The sequence below is a fragment of the Trichechus manatus genome, unplaced genomic scaffold (assembly GCF_000243295.1).
Source record: "Trichechus manatus latirostris isolate Lorelei unplaced genomic scaffold, TriManLat1.0 scaffold00056, whole genome shotgun sequence".
Lineage (NCBI taxonomy): Eukaryota > Metazoa > Chordata > Mammalia > Sirenia > Trichechidae > Trichechus > Trichechus manatus.
In genome coordinates, this window is record NW_004443992.1 from 4,043,746 (window position 1) to 4,064,801 (window position 21,056).

A 21,056-nucleotide genomic window follows, 5' to 3' on the forward strand; every position below is an offset into this window, starting at 1 on the left:
TGATAATTTAGTTAGCACTGGTAAGAAGCCATCCCTCCATTAAAATTATCAAAATTATTTGAAGAATCAGTTTTATCCACTATTGCCCTAAATATATTTACATCTCGAGATACTAGTTACTGATAGTATAAAGCTATTATAACTAGCAAGACATTTAAATATAGATCACCTCTATCACATTCTTTTGTTTTCTATTTATATATTAGTACAGTACTTATGTTTATGGAAAAAAAAAACTCAAAACTTTTTCATTAATAAGGGTGTGCAATCAAAAAATTTGGAGATCACTGTCCAAGCAACCAAATTTCCCTTTAGGATGCTCTGTGGATCTTGAAGGAGCAAATGGCCACATGCCAGGGAATAGCATTTTGTAGTTCAGAACAGCCCCAGGCTGAGCCAACAAGGACACAGGGACCTCAGTCCTACAACCACAAGGAACTAGATTCTGTCAAGAACCTGAATGAGCCTCAGACTGGGCAGCAGTCTTGGCTAACACCTTGATTTCAGCTGTGTGAGACTCTCAGCAGAGAACCTAGTTAGGTTTGTTCTAATCAACACGGAAGAAGATAGTCATCCCTCAAGAAATGTCTAAAGCATTTTAGTATATTTTAATCTAAGGCACCCCTCCATCAGTTCTATAATAAAGTCTGGATCTATGTTAAATTATTTAGTGTCTCTTTTGGCACCTTGTCATTCTAAGGACCGTCTTTTTAGCTACTTTTAGGATCTCCAGCAAATCAATTTTATTGACGAAGGCAATGTTCACGAACTTGTTTGGGAATTACTATTTGGGGGCACTTGTGAAAACAGACACTTAGGTTTCTCCTGTAAAGATCAAATTTAGTAGTTTGGGATGACCTGGGAATCTGTTTATAAACAATGTCCTCAGTCATTCTCAATTAAATTGGGAAACTGAGCACTCAGGAATAAACATCAAGTTAGCATTAGGAAAGTGGAAAGCATAGCCTCTGGGAGAAGCATAACTGAACAGTTCCTTAAAATAGAATGTGAACCATGAAATGTCCATAAAAATGTATGTAGGAAGCTAACAAATGCCAAGTTGGAAAATACTAGTGTTTATCTTGCTTCCAATATTTACTTGTGATATTTTATGTTCATTATGTCCGATGCTTAGGCATTCTAATTTATTTTCATGTTAGACATGTAGTATAGAAGGTCTTTTCCAGAGATGGCACTGAGGGAAGTATGTGAACTGGTAAGCAATCTTAGCACCATACATGCTTGTTAATCAAATTTATTGTTGAACATTCAGAACACCACATTATGACAGATTAAAAAGAAAGCACCAAAAATTGCTACACATTAATACCTGAGCAGAGACTGAAGGCAAATATTTATCTATTAAACCCTACACCATAATGTTAAAACACAGGTAAAAATATTCACAACACTCTACAGAATACAATAAGTAGCACTTTTGTGTGAATTACAACCACTTATATGTAATAATATTAATTATACCAAACAAAAAATATACACAAAATTACACATAAATTTAGTACACTATACTACAAAGTACTGGAGAAGATCATGCATGTTTAAATGGAAACATCTGCAAGGTGACAATCATTTTTCAGATATTCTACAGGACAACTTCCTTTGCACTGTTAAGTATTGTTACCAAGCACTGTATTTTCTGATGAGAACAAAACCATCAATTTGCAAATAAATGATTACTGAATCTATCTCAGCATAACAAAGAGTTTGTCCTCTGTAAACTTTTAACTCTGGGATAAAAACTGATGCAGGTTGACAACCATTTATTTTCTTTTATCACATACTCTTGCCCCAAAGTACTTCCATCTCAATTTGTTCATGCTTTAAGAAAAGACATGTTTTCTTTCTATGTATTTTTAGAGAAACCTATCTTTTTGTCTTTGGCTCGGAGGTAGTGAAGGTGAAATGGGAAAAATAAAAGATGTTGAGTTTATATTCAAAATTGAAACCGAAAACTATAAAATAAAACGAACTCCAAGTACACAGAGATGTGGGCATGTTTCAGCCGGGACGATGAGTGTCCTATAAACAGGATAATTTGGAGTTTAATAAAAATTACATCCATTATTTTAAATAAGCACAGTAAAAATGCAAGTCTATACATTAAAAAAAAAATTGGAGTCAGTTCTCTCTTCATATCTTGAAAATAATTAGGAAAGAAAAAGAAACACAGGGAAAAATAATGTTGAAAAATACACCACATGAATATAAGTTAATTTTAATTACTGAAAAACCATTATTGGGTAAACTAACTTTATTTGACACATACCAAATACAAGCCTCAATAACTTGAGGAAAAATGAGCACAGGTTTAAGGAAAGAATTGATGTCTTTGATAAATTATTCATTAATAAAACAAAACATACATGAGGATTAATTTCTCCAAGAGTAGTAAGTTCAAAACAGAGGTGCCACCACCTTCTCCCAAAACAAAAAAACTTTTTTCAGAAACTAGCCAAAAGTAATTTTCTACATCTATGGAGTTTAAGCCAATTCTAATTTGAAATGAGAATTCTGGAAATTAAAGGAGGCCGCTAGAGCAAATACTAAGAGAAACAGGTCAACTTTTAAAAATAACTTTTACTTCACCAACCTTGAAGAAAACTATTTGGGGCCAATTTGAGAAGACCACCCATAGCAAGATATACAATTATAAATTGCAGGGCATTCCTTTATCATTTTAAGGCACAATCTGTTTTATCCCAAATGACTATAGGTTCAAGGTCACAGTGATGATTATTCAATTTTGGTCTGTTTTCTCATGGGCACACTGCTACATTTATAGTCAGTCATAAGTTTAAGAAACTGTAATACAATCACTTCAAAATAATATATTTGTCATTTTTTTAAAAGGTCAATACTTAGTACAATTTCCTATATTATATACATTAAAAATTGGAGTTTTCTTTTTCTTCCGCAGTAGAGGAGGGGAAGCTTATTTCTACCAGTATTCCAACAAATACATATTTGATTATATAAAATGACTGATTATGTCAAATACAGGCATCTCCTAATCAGGATAAAATTATTCAACACAAAGGACAAATTTCTTTAAAAGATCAACGTCCACTGAATTTTTAGCCTTTGGACATCAACTTTTTACTACTATCACCTATAGGTCTCAACTGATAACAGGATAAACCATTACTAAATCGAGGCCAAATATTTTAATATTTGGCTTTCTCTGCTACCTCTTCACTTTCAAGGCTCCTTATGTAAACTGCCTCAACATTACTGGGCAGAGAAATAGTAAGTGGTATTAAACCATGGAAAAAACTTTAATATGAGGAACTGAAATTCCCTTTGAGAGTTTCTACAGGGGAAAAATTAAAGTATTTCAAGCAGATAAACAGGTCAGTTTCTGAGTTTATCATATTTCTACTTTACTCTGAAGAGTACAACACCCTATTAATGTTACCATTAACATCTTGACTTTTAAAATGTTTTCCTTTAAGCTATGCATTTCAAATTTTTTTACTTCATCATATCATATTAGGTTCTAGCAGGTATTTTCCCCTTGTGAAACATGTAACAGTATGAAGGGATTGGATGGAAATACATAGAAAACAATTTTTTTAAAATTCCATGGTAAACTTCTCTATCACATAAATGAGAGACACCTGTACTAAAAATGGCCCTGTACAACAAAAATTAAGGTCTTACCTCACAAAATGAATCTGTATGCAAGATATGTAGAGTACTTCAAAAGAACAATCCAGGAACAGTATTCCACAAATCAAACAAAACAGAATACACTACGCTATAAGCCTTATTTTCAAAGAAAAATTAGGGAATGAAGCATAAACTTTCAAGATTTACATGTTTACTCTAAGTCCGAGCTGAAAAATACTGAAAAGATTATTTTTGCTTTACCCCAATATGCTAAGAAAAGTTCACTGGCACAAATATCCAGAGGTATTTTACAGTTTCATTTAGCTTTGGTGGCAAAGTGTTTTGCTAACCATATGAATACAGTTTAATAGTGCCTCATACTGAGCTTTATGCAAAAAAAAAAAAAAAAATTCAAATGTGTCTTTTTTTCCTTAAAAAGGGATGTAAAAAGTTCAATATGAAACAGAAACAAGTTGCAACATGAAATACAAAATATGCCTAGCACTTAGGCTTTTGAACAGTTAATAGTTCTATGCTTTGTTTATAATTTTTTTTTTACTACTCACATTACTACTATATAAACACTAAAAACCAAACATTAAAAAAAACAGCATATGAACTTCACAAAAATCGCTACTTTTAGACTTCCTAAACTAAGATTAGGATTCAAATATGCAAACAAATTCACACTAATCAAAATATATCAACATATATAGTTTTTCATAAATGTTCAAAGTTACAATGTAGAGAATGATTCTTACTTATCTATATCAAGGCCTATATAAAGTCATCAGAAATTACCTGGTTACTTGGCATTTCAAAACATTTTTGGCAGCTTAACATGCCAAACTATTTTAAGAAAGTACTGTACTTGATTTAAAAATTACCAATTATAGACAATTTAGTCAAGATATAGCTTAGAATATAACCTAACTTTTGAAAGACATGTATGTTATCAATTCAGGTGTACTGTTTAAATTCATACTATTAATGGAATAACAGTTTGTCTATTTTCACAATTCTCCTAAGCAGATATTTGGATATTTCTAAATTTTATTCTGTTCTCAAAATTGTTATTAATATACCAAAGTCAGTCACCTGTATTCATAACTTATTTTTCAAAAAATGTGAATTCATGAGCATTTACAGTACACATATTTGGATTTGGATTACTGACCTGACTTTTTTTTCCCTATAAATCCCTACTAAAAGTAAAGAATGTGTAAAGCCTCAGGCTTCTTGTTTCCTTAGTCTGTTAAAATTTAGTGTGAAAGAATGCTTGAGTAATGTGTATAAATAAAAGTCCACTACAGATTTTAAAATGTTGTTCTTTGCTAAAAAAGACTGATAAAAACTTAGCTTCCAATCATCTTACTGACTTATTTTATAAAATATCTTCTGCATTTACCTTATTTGGCAAGGAAGTTTTCTGTATAATTTCATAATACACAGATACTTTTACTGCTTCCTTTATCTTGGAGAATGCCATGCTCTCCAAATTGACCTTCCTCAATAAACTTCACAAGGTATCTTATTTCCTATGATATACAAGTTCACAAACATAATATACTGAGAAAATAAAAACTGATGATGAAAAATAATAAATGCCTAGTCATAGAAGGTCCCACACATTTTCTTTTTCCCAACTGATTTTAGTAACAAATTACTACTATTTCAAATGTAGTACTGTAGAAGTTTTACATGAAACCTAATAATAAAGCAAGACATTATACTAATTTAGGCATAGCACCTAAGATGAAAACACAGGCTAACTGAATTACCTAGGGACTCAGAGATCAACAGCTCTAGTTTATCTCATCATCTTTGTGTTTCCCGGTTTTCCCAGAGCTTTCGAGAACTAAATTGAAAATTGTGTTTTACTTGCTTTCATTTCACTTGATCACCTTCGTAAGACGTACTAATAAGCAGTAAAGTGAACTGAACACGCTATGCTATAAATGAGAAGACAGAAGAGTTAAAAAAAAAAAAAAGCATAAGAACTAGATAATGAACAAATCAGACAATCTGCCTCATATATATACTTCTGTGTGTGGTGGAAATGTATACTGTCTACATGAGTGATACGATAATCAACAATAAACTTTTACTAGGCCTGCTACAGTTCTGTTATCACTTTTTCCTTACTGTATAATTAGGTAGATACTAGAGTGTAGTTCAATCAAGAAATGTTATTCCATTATGTACATTTGAATTTACCAGACCAAAATATGCAAATAATTTTAAAGATTAATCTATACATGATCTATATATTGAAGAACTCAAAATCAACGTTAATCAGGCACAAATTGTTTTTTTAGGACCATTGTTTTAAATATTTTTGTTCTGGTGATAACCAAGAAAAGAAAAGAGCTACAGAACCAGTGTAATTCCTGGTATGAAAAAGGTCCAGAAAAAAGAGCACTAGCAATTTCTAACAAATTCTTAGCTCCAAATTATACAGAAGTAACTCCAGAGAAGGCTTCAGAAACACTGAAAATACTCAGTATTCTTCCTGCCCAGTCTATATTTGATCTAGTTTTATCAACAGAGGGATCTAGGAGTAATTTTTATAAGAAAAAAACTTACTCAAAACTGAGCAATTACTAAATAAAAATGGCTCAGTAGAGCTCAGAAGTTTGCTGAATTAGATAATCTCTAACTGCCGATAAAACCAGTTCATTTTTAGTAACACTGCTAATAAATCTGTTTTGCTTTACCAGCTAATAATGTAGATTACAGGTATGATAGAAAGAATGTGTAATTTAAAGGAAAAACAACTTTTCTAAAGTGAGAGAGTCATAAAGTTTGCTAATCTTCAGACAGAACCTACTTTTCTCATCTATGGTGGTTATTTGGGCTTAAAAGTGCATCAGGACTTGATGAAGACTGTTAGAATGCAAATATATGCACATATGTCTTTATATATATGTATATATTGGGTAGAAACCCAAATGTTGTTTATAAAATATTTAATCAGAATGCTTTTTGTAGCCCTAAAATGAAATGTTTTGTTGGCATAAATAAAATGTTAGGTCTTGATGATAATTACACTCACATGAAAATATTTTAGAGAGAATTAGTGTGCCTAGGCTGCTGCTTTAAAAAGCAAATGTACTACTCTCAAATGAAAGTGAGGCTTGTTATATTTTATTCATGATTAGTACTGACTAAACAAGGAGGCTTTAGTTCACATAAACATAATAATTATGGCTGTCAACAGAAGATCCAAATTAATGAATATTCTACAGTTCTTTCTGTATATGGACTTAAGTCCAAATTCAGAAATAGATAAATGACACGTTCTACCTCTTACTTGAGATACAATTATAATATCAATGACAAAAGTAAACACACCATGTGTATAAAAGATGTTTATGAGTATATGTATAGCCAAACATAGGCAGATGTGTCCATATTTAAATATATATGTGGTATGCAATGGGGCCAGTATATAACCTAATCTATTCTTTCTTCTCTGGTACTGAACACATCAACATTTTGATTATTACCTTTTGCTACTCCTCTCAAACAAGTAACAGCCTGGTATGCTATGTCTGCTATAAGGTTATCACTTCCTTTAATGGTCTCAGAAACAGAAAAAAACAAACATGTTGCCATCGAGTTGATTCCGACGTATAGATACCCTACAGGACAAAGCAGAACTACCCCACAGGGTTTCCAAGCAGTGCCTGGTGGATCTGAACTGCTGACCTTTTGGTTAACAGCCATAGCTCTTAACCACTACGCCACCAGGGTTTCCTTAATGGTCTCAGTAAGTGAAAATATGAATGATGAACAACAGGTATGAAGCTGGGAAAGACAACAATGAAATTTGAAAAAAAATCAAACCCTTAGAAGTATAGCAAGACCCTCTTCAACTGATGTCAACACAGCAAGGACCTGAGAAACAACTCAGATGACAAGTGGGGGTAACCCTCTATAGGCAGTAAAGTAGGGTAACCCTCTATAGGCAGTAACAGCTGAGAGGTTGTAATGGAGTCCAGATGCAATGGAAGATAAAATGAAACTGGTACTCTAGGACATCCTGGGTACTAACAAGGACACAAGTCCACTGGTACAACTGCAGAATCACTAGTACTTAAGGACTGTACTCAAAGAGGTTTTGGGTATTTACAGTATACATATCTAAAAGAAGGGTGTGATGGGCCAGGTGTACCTCAGTCTGAGTTTATTCTAAGGCAGAGAGTATACTCTTCTACTGAGCTCCACCACCTACTTCCTACTTGTTGGTAGTTAAAAAGAAACTGAAATCTGAAATGAAACAGATATGTATTATTAGTCAAATAGTAATCCTAGAAGTAACCTGGGCAAATCAAGATTCCACTGATAAACCTTGTGCCTAAAATCTCTAATTTATTCAGGTGTACTGTTTATGCTTATACTATTAATGAGTTAACAGTTTGTCTACTATTATTCCAATAATAGTATAATTTCATAAATCAAATATGGTACTGCATCTGACGATTCTGATCTTTTTTCACAGTATATAAATATTGTGCAGACCTAGAATTGTTTCTGACCACTGCAATTTAGCTATTTGTAATAATTTATCGTGACCTGAGGCACTTCTGGCAACCATGGGGGCAATAAATTAAACGAAGTGGTACAGTCTGAACAATGAACTGCTCCAATGCCTGTAAGTAAGTATCTATGAGAATTTTCTTTACATTTAACATTAGACCTCTTTAGTAGTCTCCTAAGACTCACCAAAGAGTCCCTGGGTGGTGCAGTTAAGTGCCTGGTTACTAACCAAAAGGTTTATAGTTTGAATCCACCCAGAGGTGCCTCAGAAGAAAGGTGTGGTGGTCTACTTCCAAAATATGAAAGCTATTGAAAACCCCCTGCAGCACAGTTCTACTCTGAAACACATAGGGTCACCATGAGTCAGAATTGACTCTGTGGGCACTGTTTTCTTTTTTTATTTTAATATTCACCAACAATACAAAATAAGATTTGTATTTGAAAAGTAGCAAGAAAATTCCATTAATTTTTGAGTTTGAATTACTTTTCTATCATCCATCTTACACTGGCTACCGAGACAGCATGTTTCCTTCGAATTCAAAGCTACATTTCTTAGATATAAGAAAACAAAAGATCTACTTTGTTCACCATGGTTGCCAAAAATGACCAAAGACTCTCTGGGACTATTTCACTTTCGAGAAAACAAATATTTGTAAATTTCATCAATATTTTAAGACTTACTACTCAATATGCGCACTGTAGCAAACACAAAGTAACACATTTTTCAGAAGAGTTTCATGAAACAAGAGCATAATGCTTGAGGTGAGATTATAAACAATGATGCATCTACTGAATCTCTAGAAGATCCCTGGTATTGTCAATCAAGCCGACTAGCTGATATGCACAAGAGTCCTCAAAGATATTGGCTACCATATCCCTTTAGTAATTTTTCCAAAAATCATTAGTACACAGACACTACACCACAAAACAAAACCATGCTTCAACTACTTTCCTCAAGCATTACAAAACTAATTTCCTATTTTCAATACTGTAAAAATAGACTTGTCTTCTCCAAAGAATCTTGATGTCCATGTTGATGGATCTGTGCATTCCCTTCTTATTACTGGCCCTAAAGGCATAAATAATCTTTTTCATTCTTTAAATCCAATCTTACATAAAGTTACATAATGCATGGAGTAAAAGAGGAATGATGACAAAGCATGGAACCCTGTATAAGTGTGCTGACCCAAAAGCAATCACACCAACAGCAAGAGGAAGTGGAAACTGTGAAGTAGTCTTCAACAATTTACTGTAAGAAGAAAGAGAAATACACATTATTATATAAACTAAATTTTGAACTGAAATGGAATATGTTATTATACAGTTTTGAAAAAGATAAGTGATGTAGCTGCCTTTAAATAAAGTGCCTTCTCATACAATGAAATTTACTTGTCTATGATTTTTTAAAAGATCAATACAAGCTATATTTTGGCTAGAAAATAAAAAAATAATTCTAGATGGAAAACAGAAAGTTTTGCTTGGCTTTTTAAATTTTAAAATTACTAGCTAGCCTTTTACTCAGCAATTCTACCTCTAGAAATTTATCCTAACAAAAATGACCAATAATGTTCACTAAGACATAGATGCACAAATGTTTAACCCCACTTATAATAGCAAAGCAAAAACAAAACAAACGAAAAACGGAAAACATCCTTAGTTCCCAATAACAGGAGAACATAGGACAAAACACTAGATATTCTTAAAAGAAAAATACCATCAGGAAAGACTATCACCGTTTTTAATCTCAGAAGAGAGAAACTGAGGATAAGAGGGGTTAAGAAACTTGTCTATGGACATAAAGCCATTAAAGGCAAAATTAAACCTCAGGTCTGCGTGATTCTGCAAATCTCTACCAGAATCAACTAAAAAGGCTCCCAGAACAGTCAGTCAGTCAACAAAAAGTTAAATTTTATTAGAGAATTTCAAACATACAAAAGTAGACAGAATACTATAACTAACTGTCACACACCCATTACCTAGCTTCAAAAACTATCAACCATGGCCAATCTTAACTTCATCTCTACCCCCATTCACTTCCTGTCCTCCTGTACTTTTTGGAAGCAAATTCTAGACATCATATTGTTTTAAAAGATAACTTTTTAAAGAAAAAATATTATTATATTCTAACCGGCAAAGTCTATAAGAAAACAAGTATAGCATACCAGGTGCACACAAATCATAACTCCTATTATGGCTTGATCTTTAGGAATGTCAAAGTAACTGGGAGTAAAAAGCATAAAATATGACATAAAATAAAGGAGGATAAAGACCAGGAAAAGATGTGAGAAAAAGAAAGATTAAATTACTATACCTTGATTTCACTGAAACAGTGTAAGTGTTTCCAAGAATTGCCATAGTTGGAATAAGAATAAATGCCAAAGGTTTACATGGATCAGGATTAAGTTTAAAATAATACCTGTGTCAAAGAGACCAAAAAAAAAAAAAAAAAAAAGCAGAAATCAACAAAGTAGACTCAATCATTTTAAATTATCAGAATCAATCAAATTAAATAAACTTCAAAGCATTACAGTAGCAACATGGATAGAAGAGAGCTCTAAACACCTCATGAAATCTCTGATAAATAATTTTTGCTCTACATCTTTAAATCCAAGGTTTGCATGAAGAGTTATGCCAGAAATTACTAAAGGAAATAAAATATCCAACATAGAAGCACTTCCTTTTTTTATAATAGATATATGTTTAAAAGGTCATATACAAATAGTTTTTATAAAACATGTAATTTAAAATATATTAAGATTGCTCTATAAAAAACAGATAAAAACAAAGATTTATATAAATTATCCCTTATCATTTTAAAATCCAAATTCTCATCTCTTGCATTTATTAACAGAGTGTTGACTATAGTCTTTCAGACTCATAAATTTGTGCTCCTTAAACATTTCTGACCCCAAATCTGGATTTTGACTAAAAATGAAGGAAAGGAAGGATATTAACATCTGGTAATCTGTGATTTATTAAATTTTTCGTTCTGTTGACTTAAAAAATTTCCTGTATTTAGATAATCTATAGGTAAATTATCTAGATAACATATGTTATCTAAGATATGTTATCTAGATAATTTACATCATTTCTGAAAACTATATTCAACTACTACTTGAATGAGGTGGCCTTTTTTTTTTTTTAACAATTCACCAGATATTAAAAATTTTAGAAGAAATCTTGGAAGTGGATTTTTATGTTCTCATTTAAACTAGGACAATTTATCAAGTAGCATAGCAAATGACGATTCTCAATAGTAAAACAGCTGATCATTTATTTCAAAGCATGGGGCACATTAGAAAAGTACACACTTCTTTCATTATTTCTAACATTTTTAAATGTAAGCATTTTTGTTCCTCAAATTTTAGAAAACATAAAATTGAACCATGAATCAAAAGATGCACTAAACATTAGTATTATGAATACTTTAAGTTCCCAAAACAAAGCACATTCTCACGTATGTCTAGACTCAAATAAAATTAAAGTTAAAATAAGTAAAATACAATTACTCTTTCTTGGGCAGATTTTTGGGAGGGTTTATATTCCCAAAGTTTATATTTTCATTATAAGGGAGAAAAAGTAAATGTACTGAAACTGAATTTCAGGTAATACATAGCTTCTGGTTCTTGACGAAGTTATTTGGACCAGCAGGAATCTAGAAAGTCTCTACCTGTAGATATTCATTGTTTGAACCACATAAATTAATAATTATATAAATAAAACGCACCTAAGATTCTTTAACCAATAAATTAAAGATGGCATACTGAGTAATACAATCCATGTTAATAAGTTAATCACAGTACTGTGCATGCGAAGACTATCTTCAGCATCACTAGTTGATAAACGAAGATGGTGTACTGTGGAGTCCTTATGATGATTGGATTTTTTTTCACCTCTTCTGGAGTGTTTGGGATTCTATAAGTAGTAAAGTAAAAATATCAAGATACTACATACACACACAGCTATAAGATATTGTTTTATTTAGAATCATACTCAATGATTTAACAGCTAGATAAGTATGTCTTTCTATATGCAAATGATATAAAATACTGAAATTACCTTGTTTAAAAAGTACTTTAAAATGGCTATTAGTTATCTAAAACTTTCATTCCCTTGACTTGCTATTTCCACTGCTGAGAACATAACTCTAAGTAATCACTCAAAATAAAATTTAAAAGATAATAATTTATGACAATAAAAATGACTGAGATACTGACAAAAACGAAAGTAAAGTGTAGAATGATCTAAGTTTAATTTAATATTCCTTAGGTTCACTTTTCTTAAAATTACATAAATTCATAATACCTTTTAAGACATTCTAAAATCCCAACCTTTTTAAAAAACAAACTTGTATTTTTCCATGTTCTTTCATATTAAAGTGATGTAGAGAAAACTTACTGCAGTCTGGCTATTTTTAACAGTTGTTAGGCTGGCTTGCAGATGAACAATCTAGGAAAAAAAAAGAGACTTCTAATTTTACTTTTAATTCAAAACAAAAAAAAAAACATTTTTTAAAAAAAAACTGAGAATTATAATTAGACATTTAAAAATATCTAAAAACTGTAAACTCATTTAAACACTTTAAAAACATTCTTTTAGAGAGGACAAGAAACTATACATGCTTGCTATCATGGATTTAAAACAACAGAAACAAAGCAAAACAAACTGTCAGAGTATACTGGGGCCAGAATATATTAGTATACCATCTACATCCTGTGAGCTTATGATTAAATGATGCCTTGCAAGATCTTAAAGTGTCTTGTGAACTTGATTATATTCAATATAGTATTAACATAGTCTATATTTTAATCTTTGAAAATCTGAACTCCACTATCTACACCTGTGAAATGTTTATAGAACCCGAGAAAATCTGTAAGCTTAATTTATTATTTCCTCAAGTTAAGTATTTGAGAAAGTTTTGCTTTTGGGTCAGTTGTTTTAAATACTTAATTAAAAAAAAAAAGTAAAAATATATTTATAAATCAAAGTAGCTCTAAGTAGTTTTATCTGATGCACATAAATTTCCTTTGGATATCAAAACACTCACACTGATAACTTCTCATAATGTGCATGAATTAGTATTAAAGCAGAAGCAAATACACTTGTTTTTTAAAAAAAGTAGTCACTCTGGTATCAACTGTTTCTCCGTAAGATTAATATGGAAAGTATACACTTGTATAACTTCCTAGGTTTTCCTGCTATCAGCCTTCTTGGGAAAGTTTTTTACTTCATTAGTAAAAATATCAGCCTAATTATTTTTATAATTTTCCTCTGATTCTTCAGCAACATTTGTAACATTGTACATTATCTTAGCATGATGGATAGCTTGACCCCACTGACATAACTTTTTGTTTTGTCTATCTCCCATGTTCAAAAGGGAGGTGTGGAAAAAAAACTGCTCTGGTAAAATGTTTTTTAAAAGGTTAACATCACTTGCAAGAGAAGAATGCAACCTGAAACAGATGACTTTTTTTTAACAAAGATCCAACTCAGAATAATAATTTCAGTTCTATAGTTAACTGCATATAATTTAAATAACTAAGATGTTTTTTAAAATTTACATTTAAACCTATTATATAATAGCAGGTTACTGCACCGGTAAATTAACATTTTTGTTAACAATATCTACAGGAAATTCTATGCCCGCCTGGTATAAAGCCCAGCCATTCTAGCTTTATCTGACATACCTTAAACACATAGTAAAGATAAGTAAGAAGTATGGCAAATGCTCCACAAGTTGCCCAGCTAACTATGATCAAAACAACTGTCAAAAAGGGCAAGTCTGGTGATATCACCTTGATATCTTTAGGAAGTTCAGAGGGTCTGGAATAACAAGAATAAAGCTTTAAGATATATATACATATATTAACAGTTAGTTGCATAGTCAAAATAAGAAAACAACAGTACCTTGCCAGCCTTTCCTGCTTATTAATACAAGTATCAAAAGGTAAAGAGTAAGGTATTTTTAATAAAGGTAAACAGTCACATATATTTGATTTTAAGTTCTGTAACACTGGTAGCTCCTCTTCCACTTAGATACACTATGGCCGGTATTTACACTAAGGAAGAAAAAATGTTGCAAAAAAATAATCATTAATTATAGGCCCTGTGTCATGCATCTCCCATCTTGACATGAAGAAGAATAACTTTCTATTTCCTACAGCCTCAAGATCACTCAGATGCTTGGTATTAGTAACAAAAACCCCTGTCAGAAGCACATCAGAAGGGTGGAGGATGAAGCTCCACACCATACTCTTCTCCATGATAGTAAATTACATAACAGGTCTGGTAAGGAACAGTGGCAATATAAACTAGCTCAGTTATTTAACAGAAAAGGCTACCAGTTATTTAGATTCAAACTAAGTCTTTGGACCTATAATAAAACTCTAGGCAATATTTTTGGAGCTCTTATAACATCTTATCTATGCTGATCCTAAATATCTTGACTGGAGTCTTTTGCCCTCAGGTTTGATTACAGAAGTTAGCATATAAAAAGCACTGCCTGGGAAGATCTTTAAAATTGAAATAAAAAAAATATATATATTTGTACAATTTGCCATACTTTTTTGATTGGCTCTTCAGCACTAAGGTCAAAATCAAATGTAGCATTTAACTTGCAATAAATGATTTGCTTTGACAAAGACATAACTTGAAAATCAATCCATGCTTTTGCAAGTTATACATCTTATAAAGTTTACTAAAAACAAATTAACTTTAAAGTTCCTTATACATTTCTTCTTACTAGCAATGAGAAAGCTTTTAGTCATTCATTCTTTACCTTTTCAAAGCTAGCCACAATGAAGAAAGGAGTCTCACAGCTGTAGAAGAGAGTAGGCCACCCCAGTAGGCAGTACACGTTCCAAATAGAAAAAGAATCAAGGACACAAGGGGGAAACACATACTCTGACTAGTTAAAAACATGGCATCTAATTCTGGTAAAAATAATACATCCCATAATTCTTTAAACCATTTATACCTGTGGATAAAAGAAAACATACAATAAAAGCAAAAAAAAAAAAAAAAAAAAAAAAAAAATCAACAATTGACATTCATAGATTTACTATTTGAGATGTCTGACCATTCACCAGAGTCCCTAAAGTTCTATGGTACTTAGTAATTTATAATTTTTCTGAAAAATAAATCTGAATTCCTTGTATGGAACAAATCATTGATCTTGCAAATAAGCCTACTGATCTTCAAGCATCAGGGCCTTTACTGCTCTCTACTGATCCTTGTGTGAAATAATGTGTGTTTTGTTGTTGTTCTTAGAAAGTCAACAGCTTCTAGTAGTGATAAAAGCAAAGCGATCCAAGAAAGTAAAAGTTTTTTAACCAAAAATTGCAAAACGTGAATAGATTAAGAATGGAATACAAAATAGGATAGAGAGGTCTAAAACATACTTTATATGGAAAGCAAGAGAAAGTCATCTGAGGCAATGTTTCATCAATACCCTATAATGGTTTGTATTCATTAAACTGGGATGTGCAAAGGTCATGGGCCATATATATTCCTTTGCAAATGTTAAAGGCCTAGTATATTTACAACTAAGCTTAGATTGATATGTTATTGTTAGCTGCCATTGAGTAGATTCTGACTCATGGAGACCCCATGTGTGCAGAGTAGAACTGCTCCATAGGGTTTTCAAGGCAGTGACCTTTTGGAAACAGATGGCCAGGCCTGTCTTGCGAGGTGCCTCTAGGTGGGTTCCAACCACCAACTTTTTGGCTAGCTGTCGAGCGCTTAACCATTTGCCTCACCCAGGGACTAGACTGATATACATAAGTTCAAAAATTATTTTTAAAATAAAAATTATACTTAAAAATAAATGCAATTGAAGTAAATGTTGATATATTTATTAGGTCTTCATCTAAATAGAAAAATCTCATTTAATGAAAGAGGTCAATTTCCATACTTTTATGGAAATTTACATTACATATGGAGTCAAATATAACATTTCATATATAAAACAAAATTAACATCATTATCACTGATATTAAGACTTACCCCAATAGAAACTTAATCATAATTACAAAAGGATCAACTTTGTAAGGTTTGGCTTCTTTATCCAACATAACATCATATTCTAAGCAATGACCTAGAATTTAAAAAATATTACATGCATTAGAGAATTCATAGTAATTAAGTATATTATGTACAACACTGTCAATAAGAGCAACATATTTCATGTCAGAGAAAGCAAGCCTCCTCATTAACTATCACAAAGACTCCTCTTGAAAGATTAAAAGTTACTATAACTCAGGGGTTCTTACCAAGAGTATACATTACAATCACTTGTGAAGCTTCTTAAAAAATCTGGATGCTCAGACCCCAGTACAAGAGAATCAAATTCAGGAAATCAGTGCTGGGGTTTCACCATCTGTATTTTCACAAAGCTCCATAGCTGGCTTTTTATATAGCTTTATTGAGATATAATTCCCACACAATTCACCTATTTAAAGTGTACAATTCAATGGTTTTTATTATATTCACAGAGTTATGCATCCATCACCATAATCAATTTTAGAACATTTTCATTACTCTTAAAAAAAAAACAAAAACAAAAACAAAAACTCTGTTCTCCTTAGCTGTCACCCCTTAGTCCCCACTGCAGCACTAGGCAACCACTAATCTACTTTCTGTTACTATAGCTTTGCCTATTCTAGACATTTCATATAAATGGAATCATATAATATGTGGGCCTTTGTGAGTGGCTTCTTTCACTTAGCAAAATATTCTCAAGGTTCATTCAAGTGGTAGCATGTATCAGTACTTCATTCCTTTTTATAGCTGATAATATTCTATTGCAGGAAATATTCCACATTTCATCAGTTCATGGACAATTGAATTGTTTCTATTCTTTCACTATTATGAATAATACTGCAATGAACATTTGTGTACACATTTTTGTGTGGACATATGTTTTCATCTCTCCTGGGTACGTACCTAGGAGTGCAGTTGCTAGGTCATATGGTAACTCTATGTTTAACTGTTTGAGAAACTGCCAGACTGTTTTCCAAAGAAGTTGCACCACTTTACATTTCTAATAGCAGTATATGAGGGTTTCAATTTCTCTACATCCTCATTAACACTATTACTAGCTTTTTGATTACAGTCACTTTAGTAGGTATGATCCACAGTTGATTTTTGATATGCATCCTTGGTTGAGAACTACTGCTTTAATTGGTTTAAAGCATAATTCCATACTTAGTCCTCTGGATTAACCAACATCTTACATAACCCTGGGGTCTCTATGAACTATACAGATATAAATTATGTGCATTTGACAATCAACTAAAAAGTCACTTAAGATGAGACATTTATTCAAGTTTGGTTGATGTCATATTGCCAGAATAATCTCTTAATTAAAAGGTTGGGTGTGGAGCAGATCATATTGAATGTTATTTCCTCTTTCTGGAATACAAGTTAAATCAGGTTAAAATGAATACTAAAGACAGACTTGAAACTGGATAAAAGTCATTGAAAGGCCAACGAGTAGCTGAGGAAAGATAATGGCAGAAATGGTAGAAAGAATTTATGGACTACTTTTACGTATTCTGGCCCCTCTCTCTTTTCCTATCTCCTGCCTCCCTTGATTACTGTGCAAGCCCAGCAAGTGTACAAAGATCTAACAAAGTTTAGGCTCCTGGGACACTGTCCTAATTGCAACATTCTAGGGAGAGTTTTGTCTGTCTTATTATATATTCTACATGTACCTCTCCAGCACTATTCTCCATCTTTCACTGGCTCTGAACCCTGCAAGGCTGACTTTTGAGGACTGCCTTCTAGTTAGGATCAGTGAATGGGAGGTATTGGCAGAGATGGGTAGGGGCAAATGAAGTCAGTGTACTTATTTCCCTGCCCTTTTCCCTGATGAACCACAGGCTGGCAGTGAATGCAGTGTTCCTGCACTAAAGCTCAGTAATACTGTCCTCTCCAACAGTTCTCTAGGTTTGCTCCCTTTCCTTGCCCTTCAGTCTAGAGGTACCAGATGGCCCTGTTGTCAGCCCACTGCATCATAATTCCTTGTTGATTTCTCTTAACCTTGCACACATCTTTGAAAGGTTCCTTCATTGGACTCTCAATTACTGTATTTTTATGCAAATAATGCTCACCTTCTAAGGTTGTTCGCCAACCAGGCTCTCTGCCCTCTGCCCTCCCCACAGGTATTTTCCTAAGCATCCCATGCTAATTTTTTTTACATGTTGCTGTAAAAAAATTAGCATAGCAAGCTTAGGCAAATACCTTTGTGGGAGGGCATGGTTGGCGAACAAACAGAAGGCAGGCATTATTTATGTAAAAATATGGTATTGCATTCAGTGTGCCAGGACCTAACTGATACAGCTGATGCAGACCAAACATTACGCTAAACACCTATTGTGTTCTTGGCACTGTGGTAGGCGCCAGGAATAGAATGGAGAACAAGAAGATCTTGAAGAGACTCTGTATCTTAAAATGTCCTCAGAATGAAGAGAAGAAATTTCAGGCACATGTATAATGTTGAAAACTACGAAGGAATTTTCTTAATGATCTCTTAAAACTTGAAGGATCCCAAACCCCAGCAAATAAGGGAGATACAGATAATGAATTTTCAAGAAATTGATCCATCTTCCTTATTCACATGTAGAATGAAAAAGTAATAAGGAAGCACTGGCCCATACTTTTTTTAAAAAAAGAGAGAAATCAGGATGACATGAAAGGAAATTAAGAAGTAGGTCTGTTATGGACAGAATTATGTCCCCAAAAATACGATTGAAATACTACCCCCTGTAATTATGACCCTGTTTGCAAATAGGGATTTCCTTTTGTTACATTAATGAGGTCATACCAGAGTAGGGTGGTTCCAAAACTTAATCACTTCTAAGTTATAAAAAAGGCAGAGAGACACACAGATCAAAGAGGAAAACAGACTACTGAGATGGATGCATCTACAAGGATTGCTGGCAGCTACTAGAAGCTGAAGTACACAAGGAAGGACCTCCCCCTAGAGTCATGGCCTGAATTTGGATTTCCAGCCTCCTGAATTGTGAGAAAATAAATTTCTGCTCTTTAAAGCCATCTACTTGTGGTATTTCCGTTATGGCAACACTAAGTAGCTAAGACAAGATCTAAGATAAGGTGAAAATATTTTGATGAACAACTAATATAGGGAAGAGTATGATTAAAATGGGACTGAGTGCCTCCTAATAGAAGAAGTATAAGACACCTGTAAAGCACTTTTGGAGGGGGAGAGAGGGGAAAAGAGAGAGAGAGAAGAACTACCTGAATCTGATTAAGCTTCTAGCTCTAATTACCAATGTATAAGCAACATAGAAAATAGAAGAATATGTTCAACTACACCATAAGGATACAGAATCTAGACTGTGGGAAACTCAATACTACAAACAACGAAATTTGTTCAATAAATAAATTTCACGGAGGGAAAAAAGGGATGGAGAGTGGAACCTACAGAATAAGAAATTTAAAAGACCAACTGTAATGTGTGGATCTTATTTGGATACTGTTAAAAAAAAAGCTTAAAAAACTTCATTTCATAATATTAAGGTACTACTGCTAATTTTTTGGTGTTTAATAGCACTGTGGTTATTGGTTTTAGTCTGTTTTAAAGACACAAATACTGAAAAAAGTTATTACATAAAGATTATTATATTGTTTGATTCCTCCGTGTACTTTAAAAACAAAACTATTTAAGAGTTAACACTGACACAAATGTGACACACTAAGAGAATGTTAACAATTTGCAGCTTTAAGACCACAAACTGAAGACCTCTAGGTCAGTTGTCCAAAGATGTAGAAAAGAATGGTCATAAAACCACCTGCTAGTTTGGAGTTTCAAAGAATAGCAGTGGTAGCTACTACTATGTGTCTGTTTTTAAAAACTCACTTACCATGTTTGCTAACAAATGACAATTCAATATAAGAGAGTTAAAACAAATACATACACACTATATATATGTAGAACTAATAGTTCTACTTTAATATTCATAATAAAAAATAGCTTAAAAATTATAAACATTCTTACCTATTGAGAAAAGAGAGTATAATTGTCCTCCATAAGCAAGAAGGATACTAGATACAATGTAGGCAGGAAGAGCTCCACCATGAAATCTAACTACCTATAAAAACAGGCAAATCAATGGGCAACTTCTCAATATTCATGTTAATGAATAATATAGTCTGACATGAAGTAAAAATGTCATTCTTCACTTTATATCTTTTCTGACATGACCACAAAGATTATTTCCAGTAATGGGTATCAAAACTCAAATGTTAAGAATATATGGCATAGTAGAAACATGTTATCTGAATTTTTCATCAAAGACATAATAAACAGTATATACCATTGACTGGCACATGCTAACTGTTTTTAAGGCACCTTTATTGAGCGTTCGGTATGCTCCAGGTATAATGCTAAATACCTTACAAGCATTATCTCATGCTTTCCTCCCAAAAACCCTTTGAAGCAGGTTCTATTCTTATCCCTATTTTACAGGCAAAGAAATTCAGGCACAAGAGCCCAAATAACTTTCACAGTTAAAAATAAAACAGACAAGCAAGTTACTCACCTCTTCCTCTCTATGTCCTCATCAGTAATATGGGGTCAATAATAGTACTTACCTTATAGGTGGTCATGAGGATTAAATGTGTTCATTTGTGTAAAGCATTAGAATAGTAACTCATACATGATAAACTATCAGAAAACATTAGCTGCTATCACACCTACTCCTCACGCATGGACTATCTTGTTATCTGACATTTTGCATTTACGACAATAGTAAAAAAATCTATCCGACTATTTTGTGCATTAACAATGTACATCTGGCAGTAATAAATGCCGAGGTGCGAGGCAAGAGTAACGCTGGCTTGTGATGGTTAAGGCTATATGT

The 21,056-nt window shown here is 32.7% G+C and overlaps 1 protein-coding gene across 2 annotated transcripts in view; it reads right to left on the reverse strand.

Annotated features, from left to right (window-relative positions):
* Nucleotides 1–1,907: 1,907 nt before the first annotated feature.
* Nucleotides 1,908–21,056, reverse strand: part of PGAP1 (post-GPI attachment to proteins inositol deacylase 1) — a 71,274-nt gene continuing 52,125 nt past the window's right edge. For both annotated transcript variants that reach the window (XM_023732932.1, XM_004378181.2), the window contains 8 exons: nucleotides 20,192–20,285; nucleotides 16,177–16,267; nucleotides 14,951–15,148; nucleotides 13,860–13,995; nucleotides 12,571–12,621; nucleotides 11,900–12,087; nucleotides 10,484–10,588; nucleotides 1,908–9,421 (listed from right to left, as the gene is read on the reverse strand). In XM_023732932.1, coding sequence (XP_023588700.1) covers nucleotides 9,283–9,421; nucleotides 10,484–10,588; nucleotides 11,900–12,087; nucleotides 12,571–12,621; nucleotides 13,860–13,995; nucleotides 14,951–15,148; nucleotides 16,177–16,267; nucleotides 20,192–20,285 — 1,002 coding nt within the window. In that variant the 3' untranslated portion in view covers nucleotides 1,908–9,282. The remainder of the gene's footprint in view (nucleotides 9,422–10,483; nucleotides 10,589–11,899; nucleotides 12,088–12,570; nucleotides 12,622–13,859; nucleotides 13,996–14,950; nucleotides 15,149–16,176; nucleotides 16,268–20,191; nucleotides 20,286–21,056) is intronic.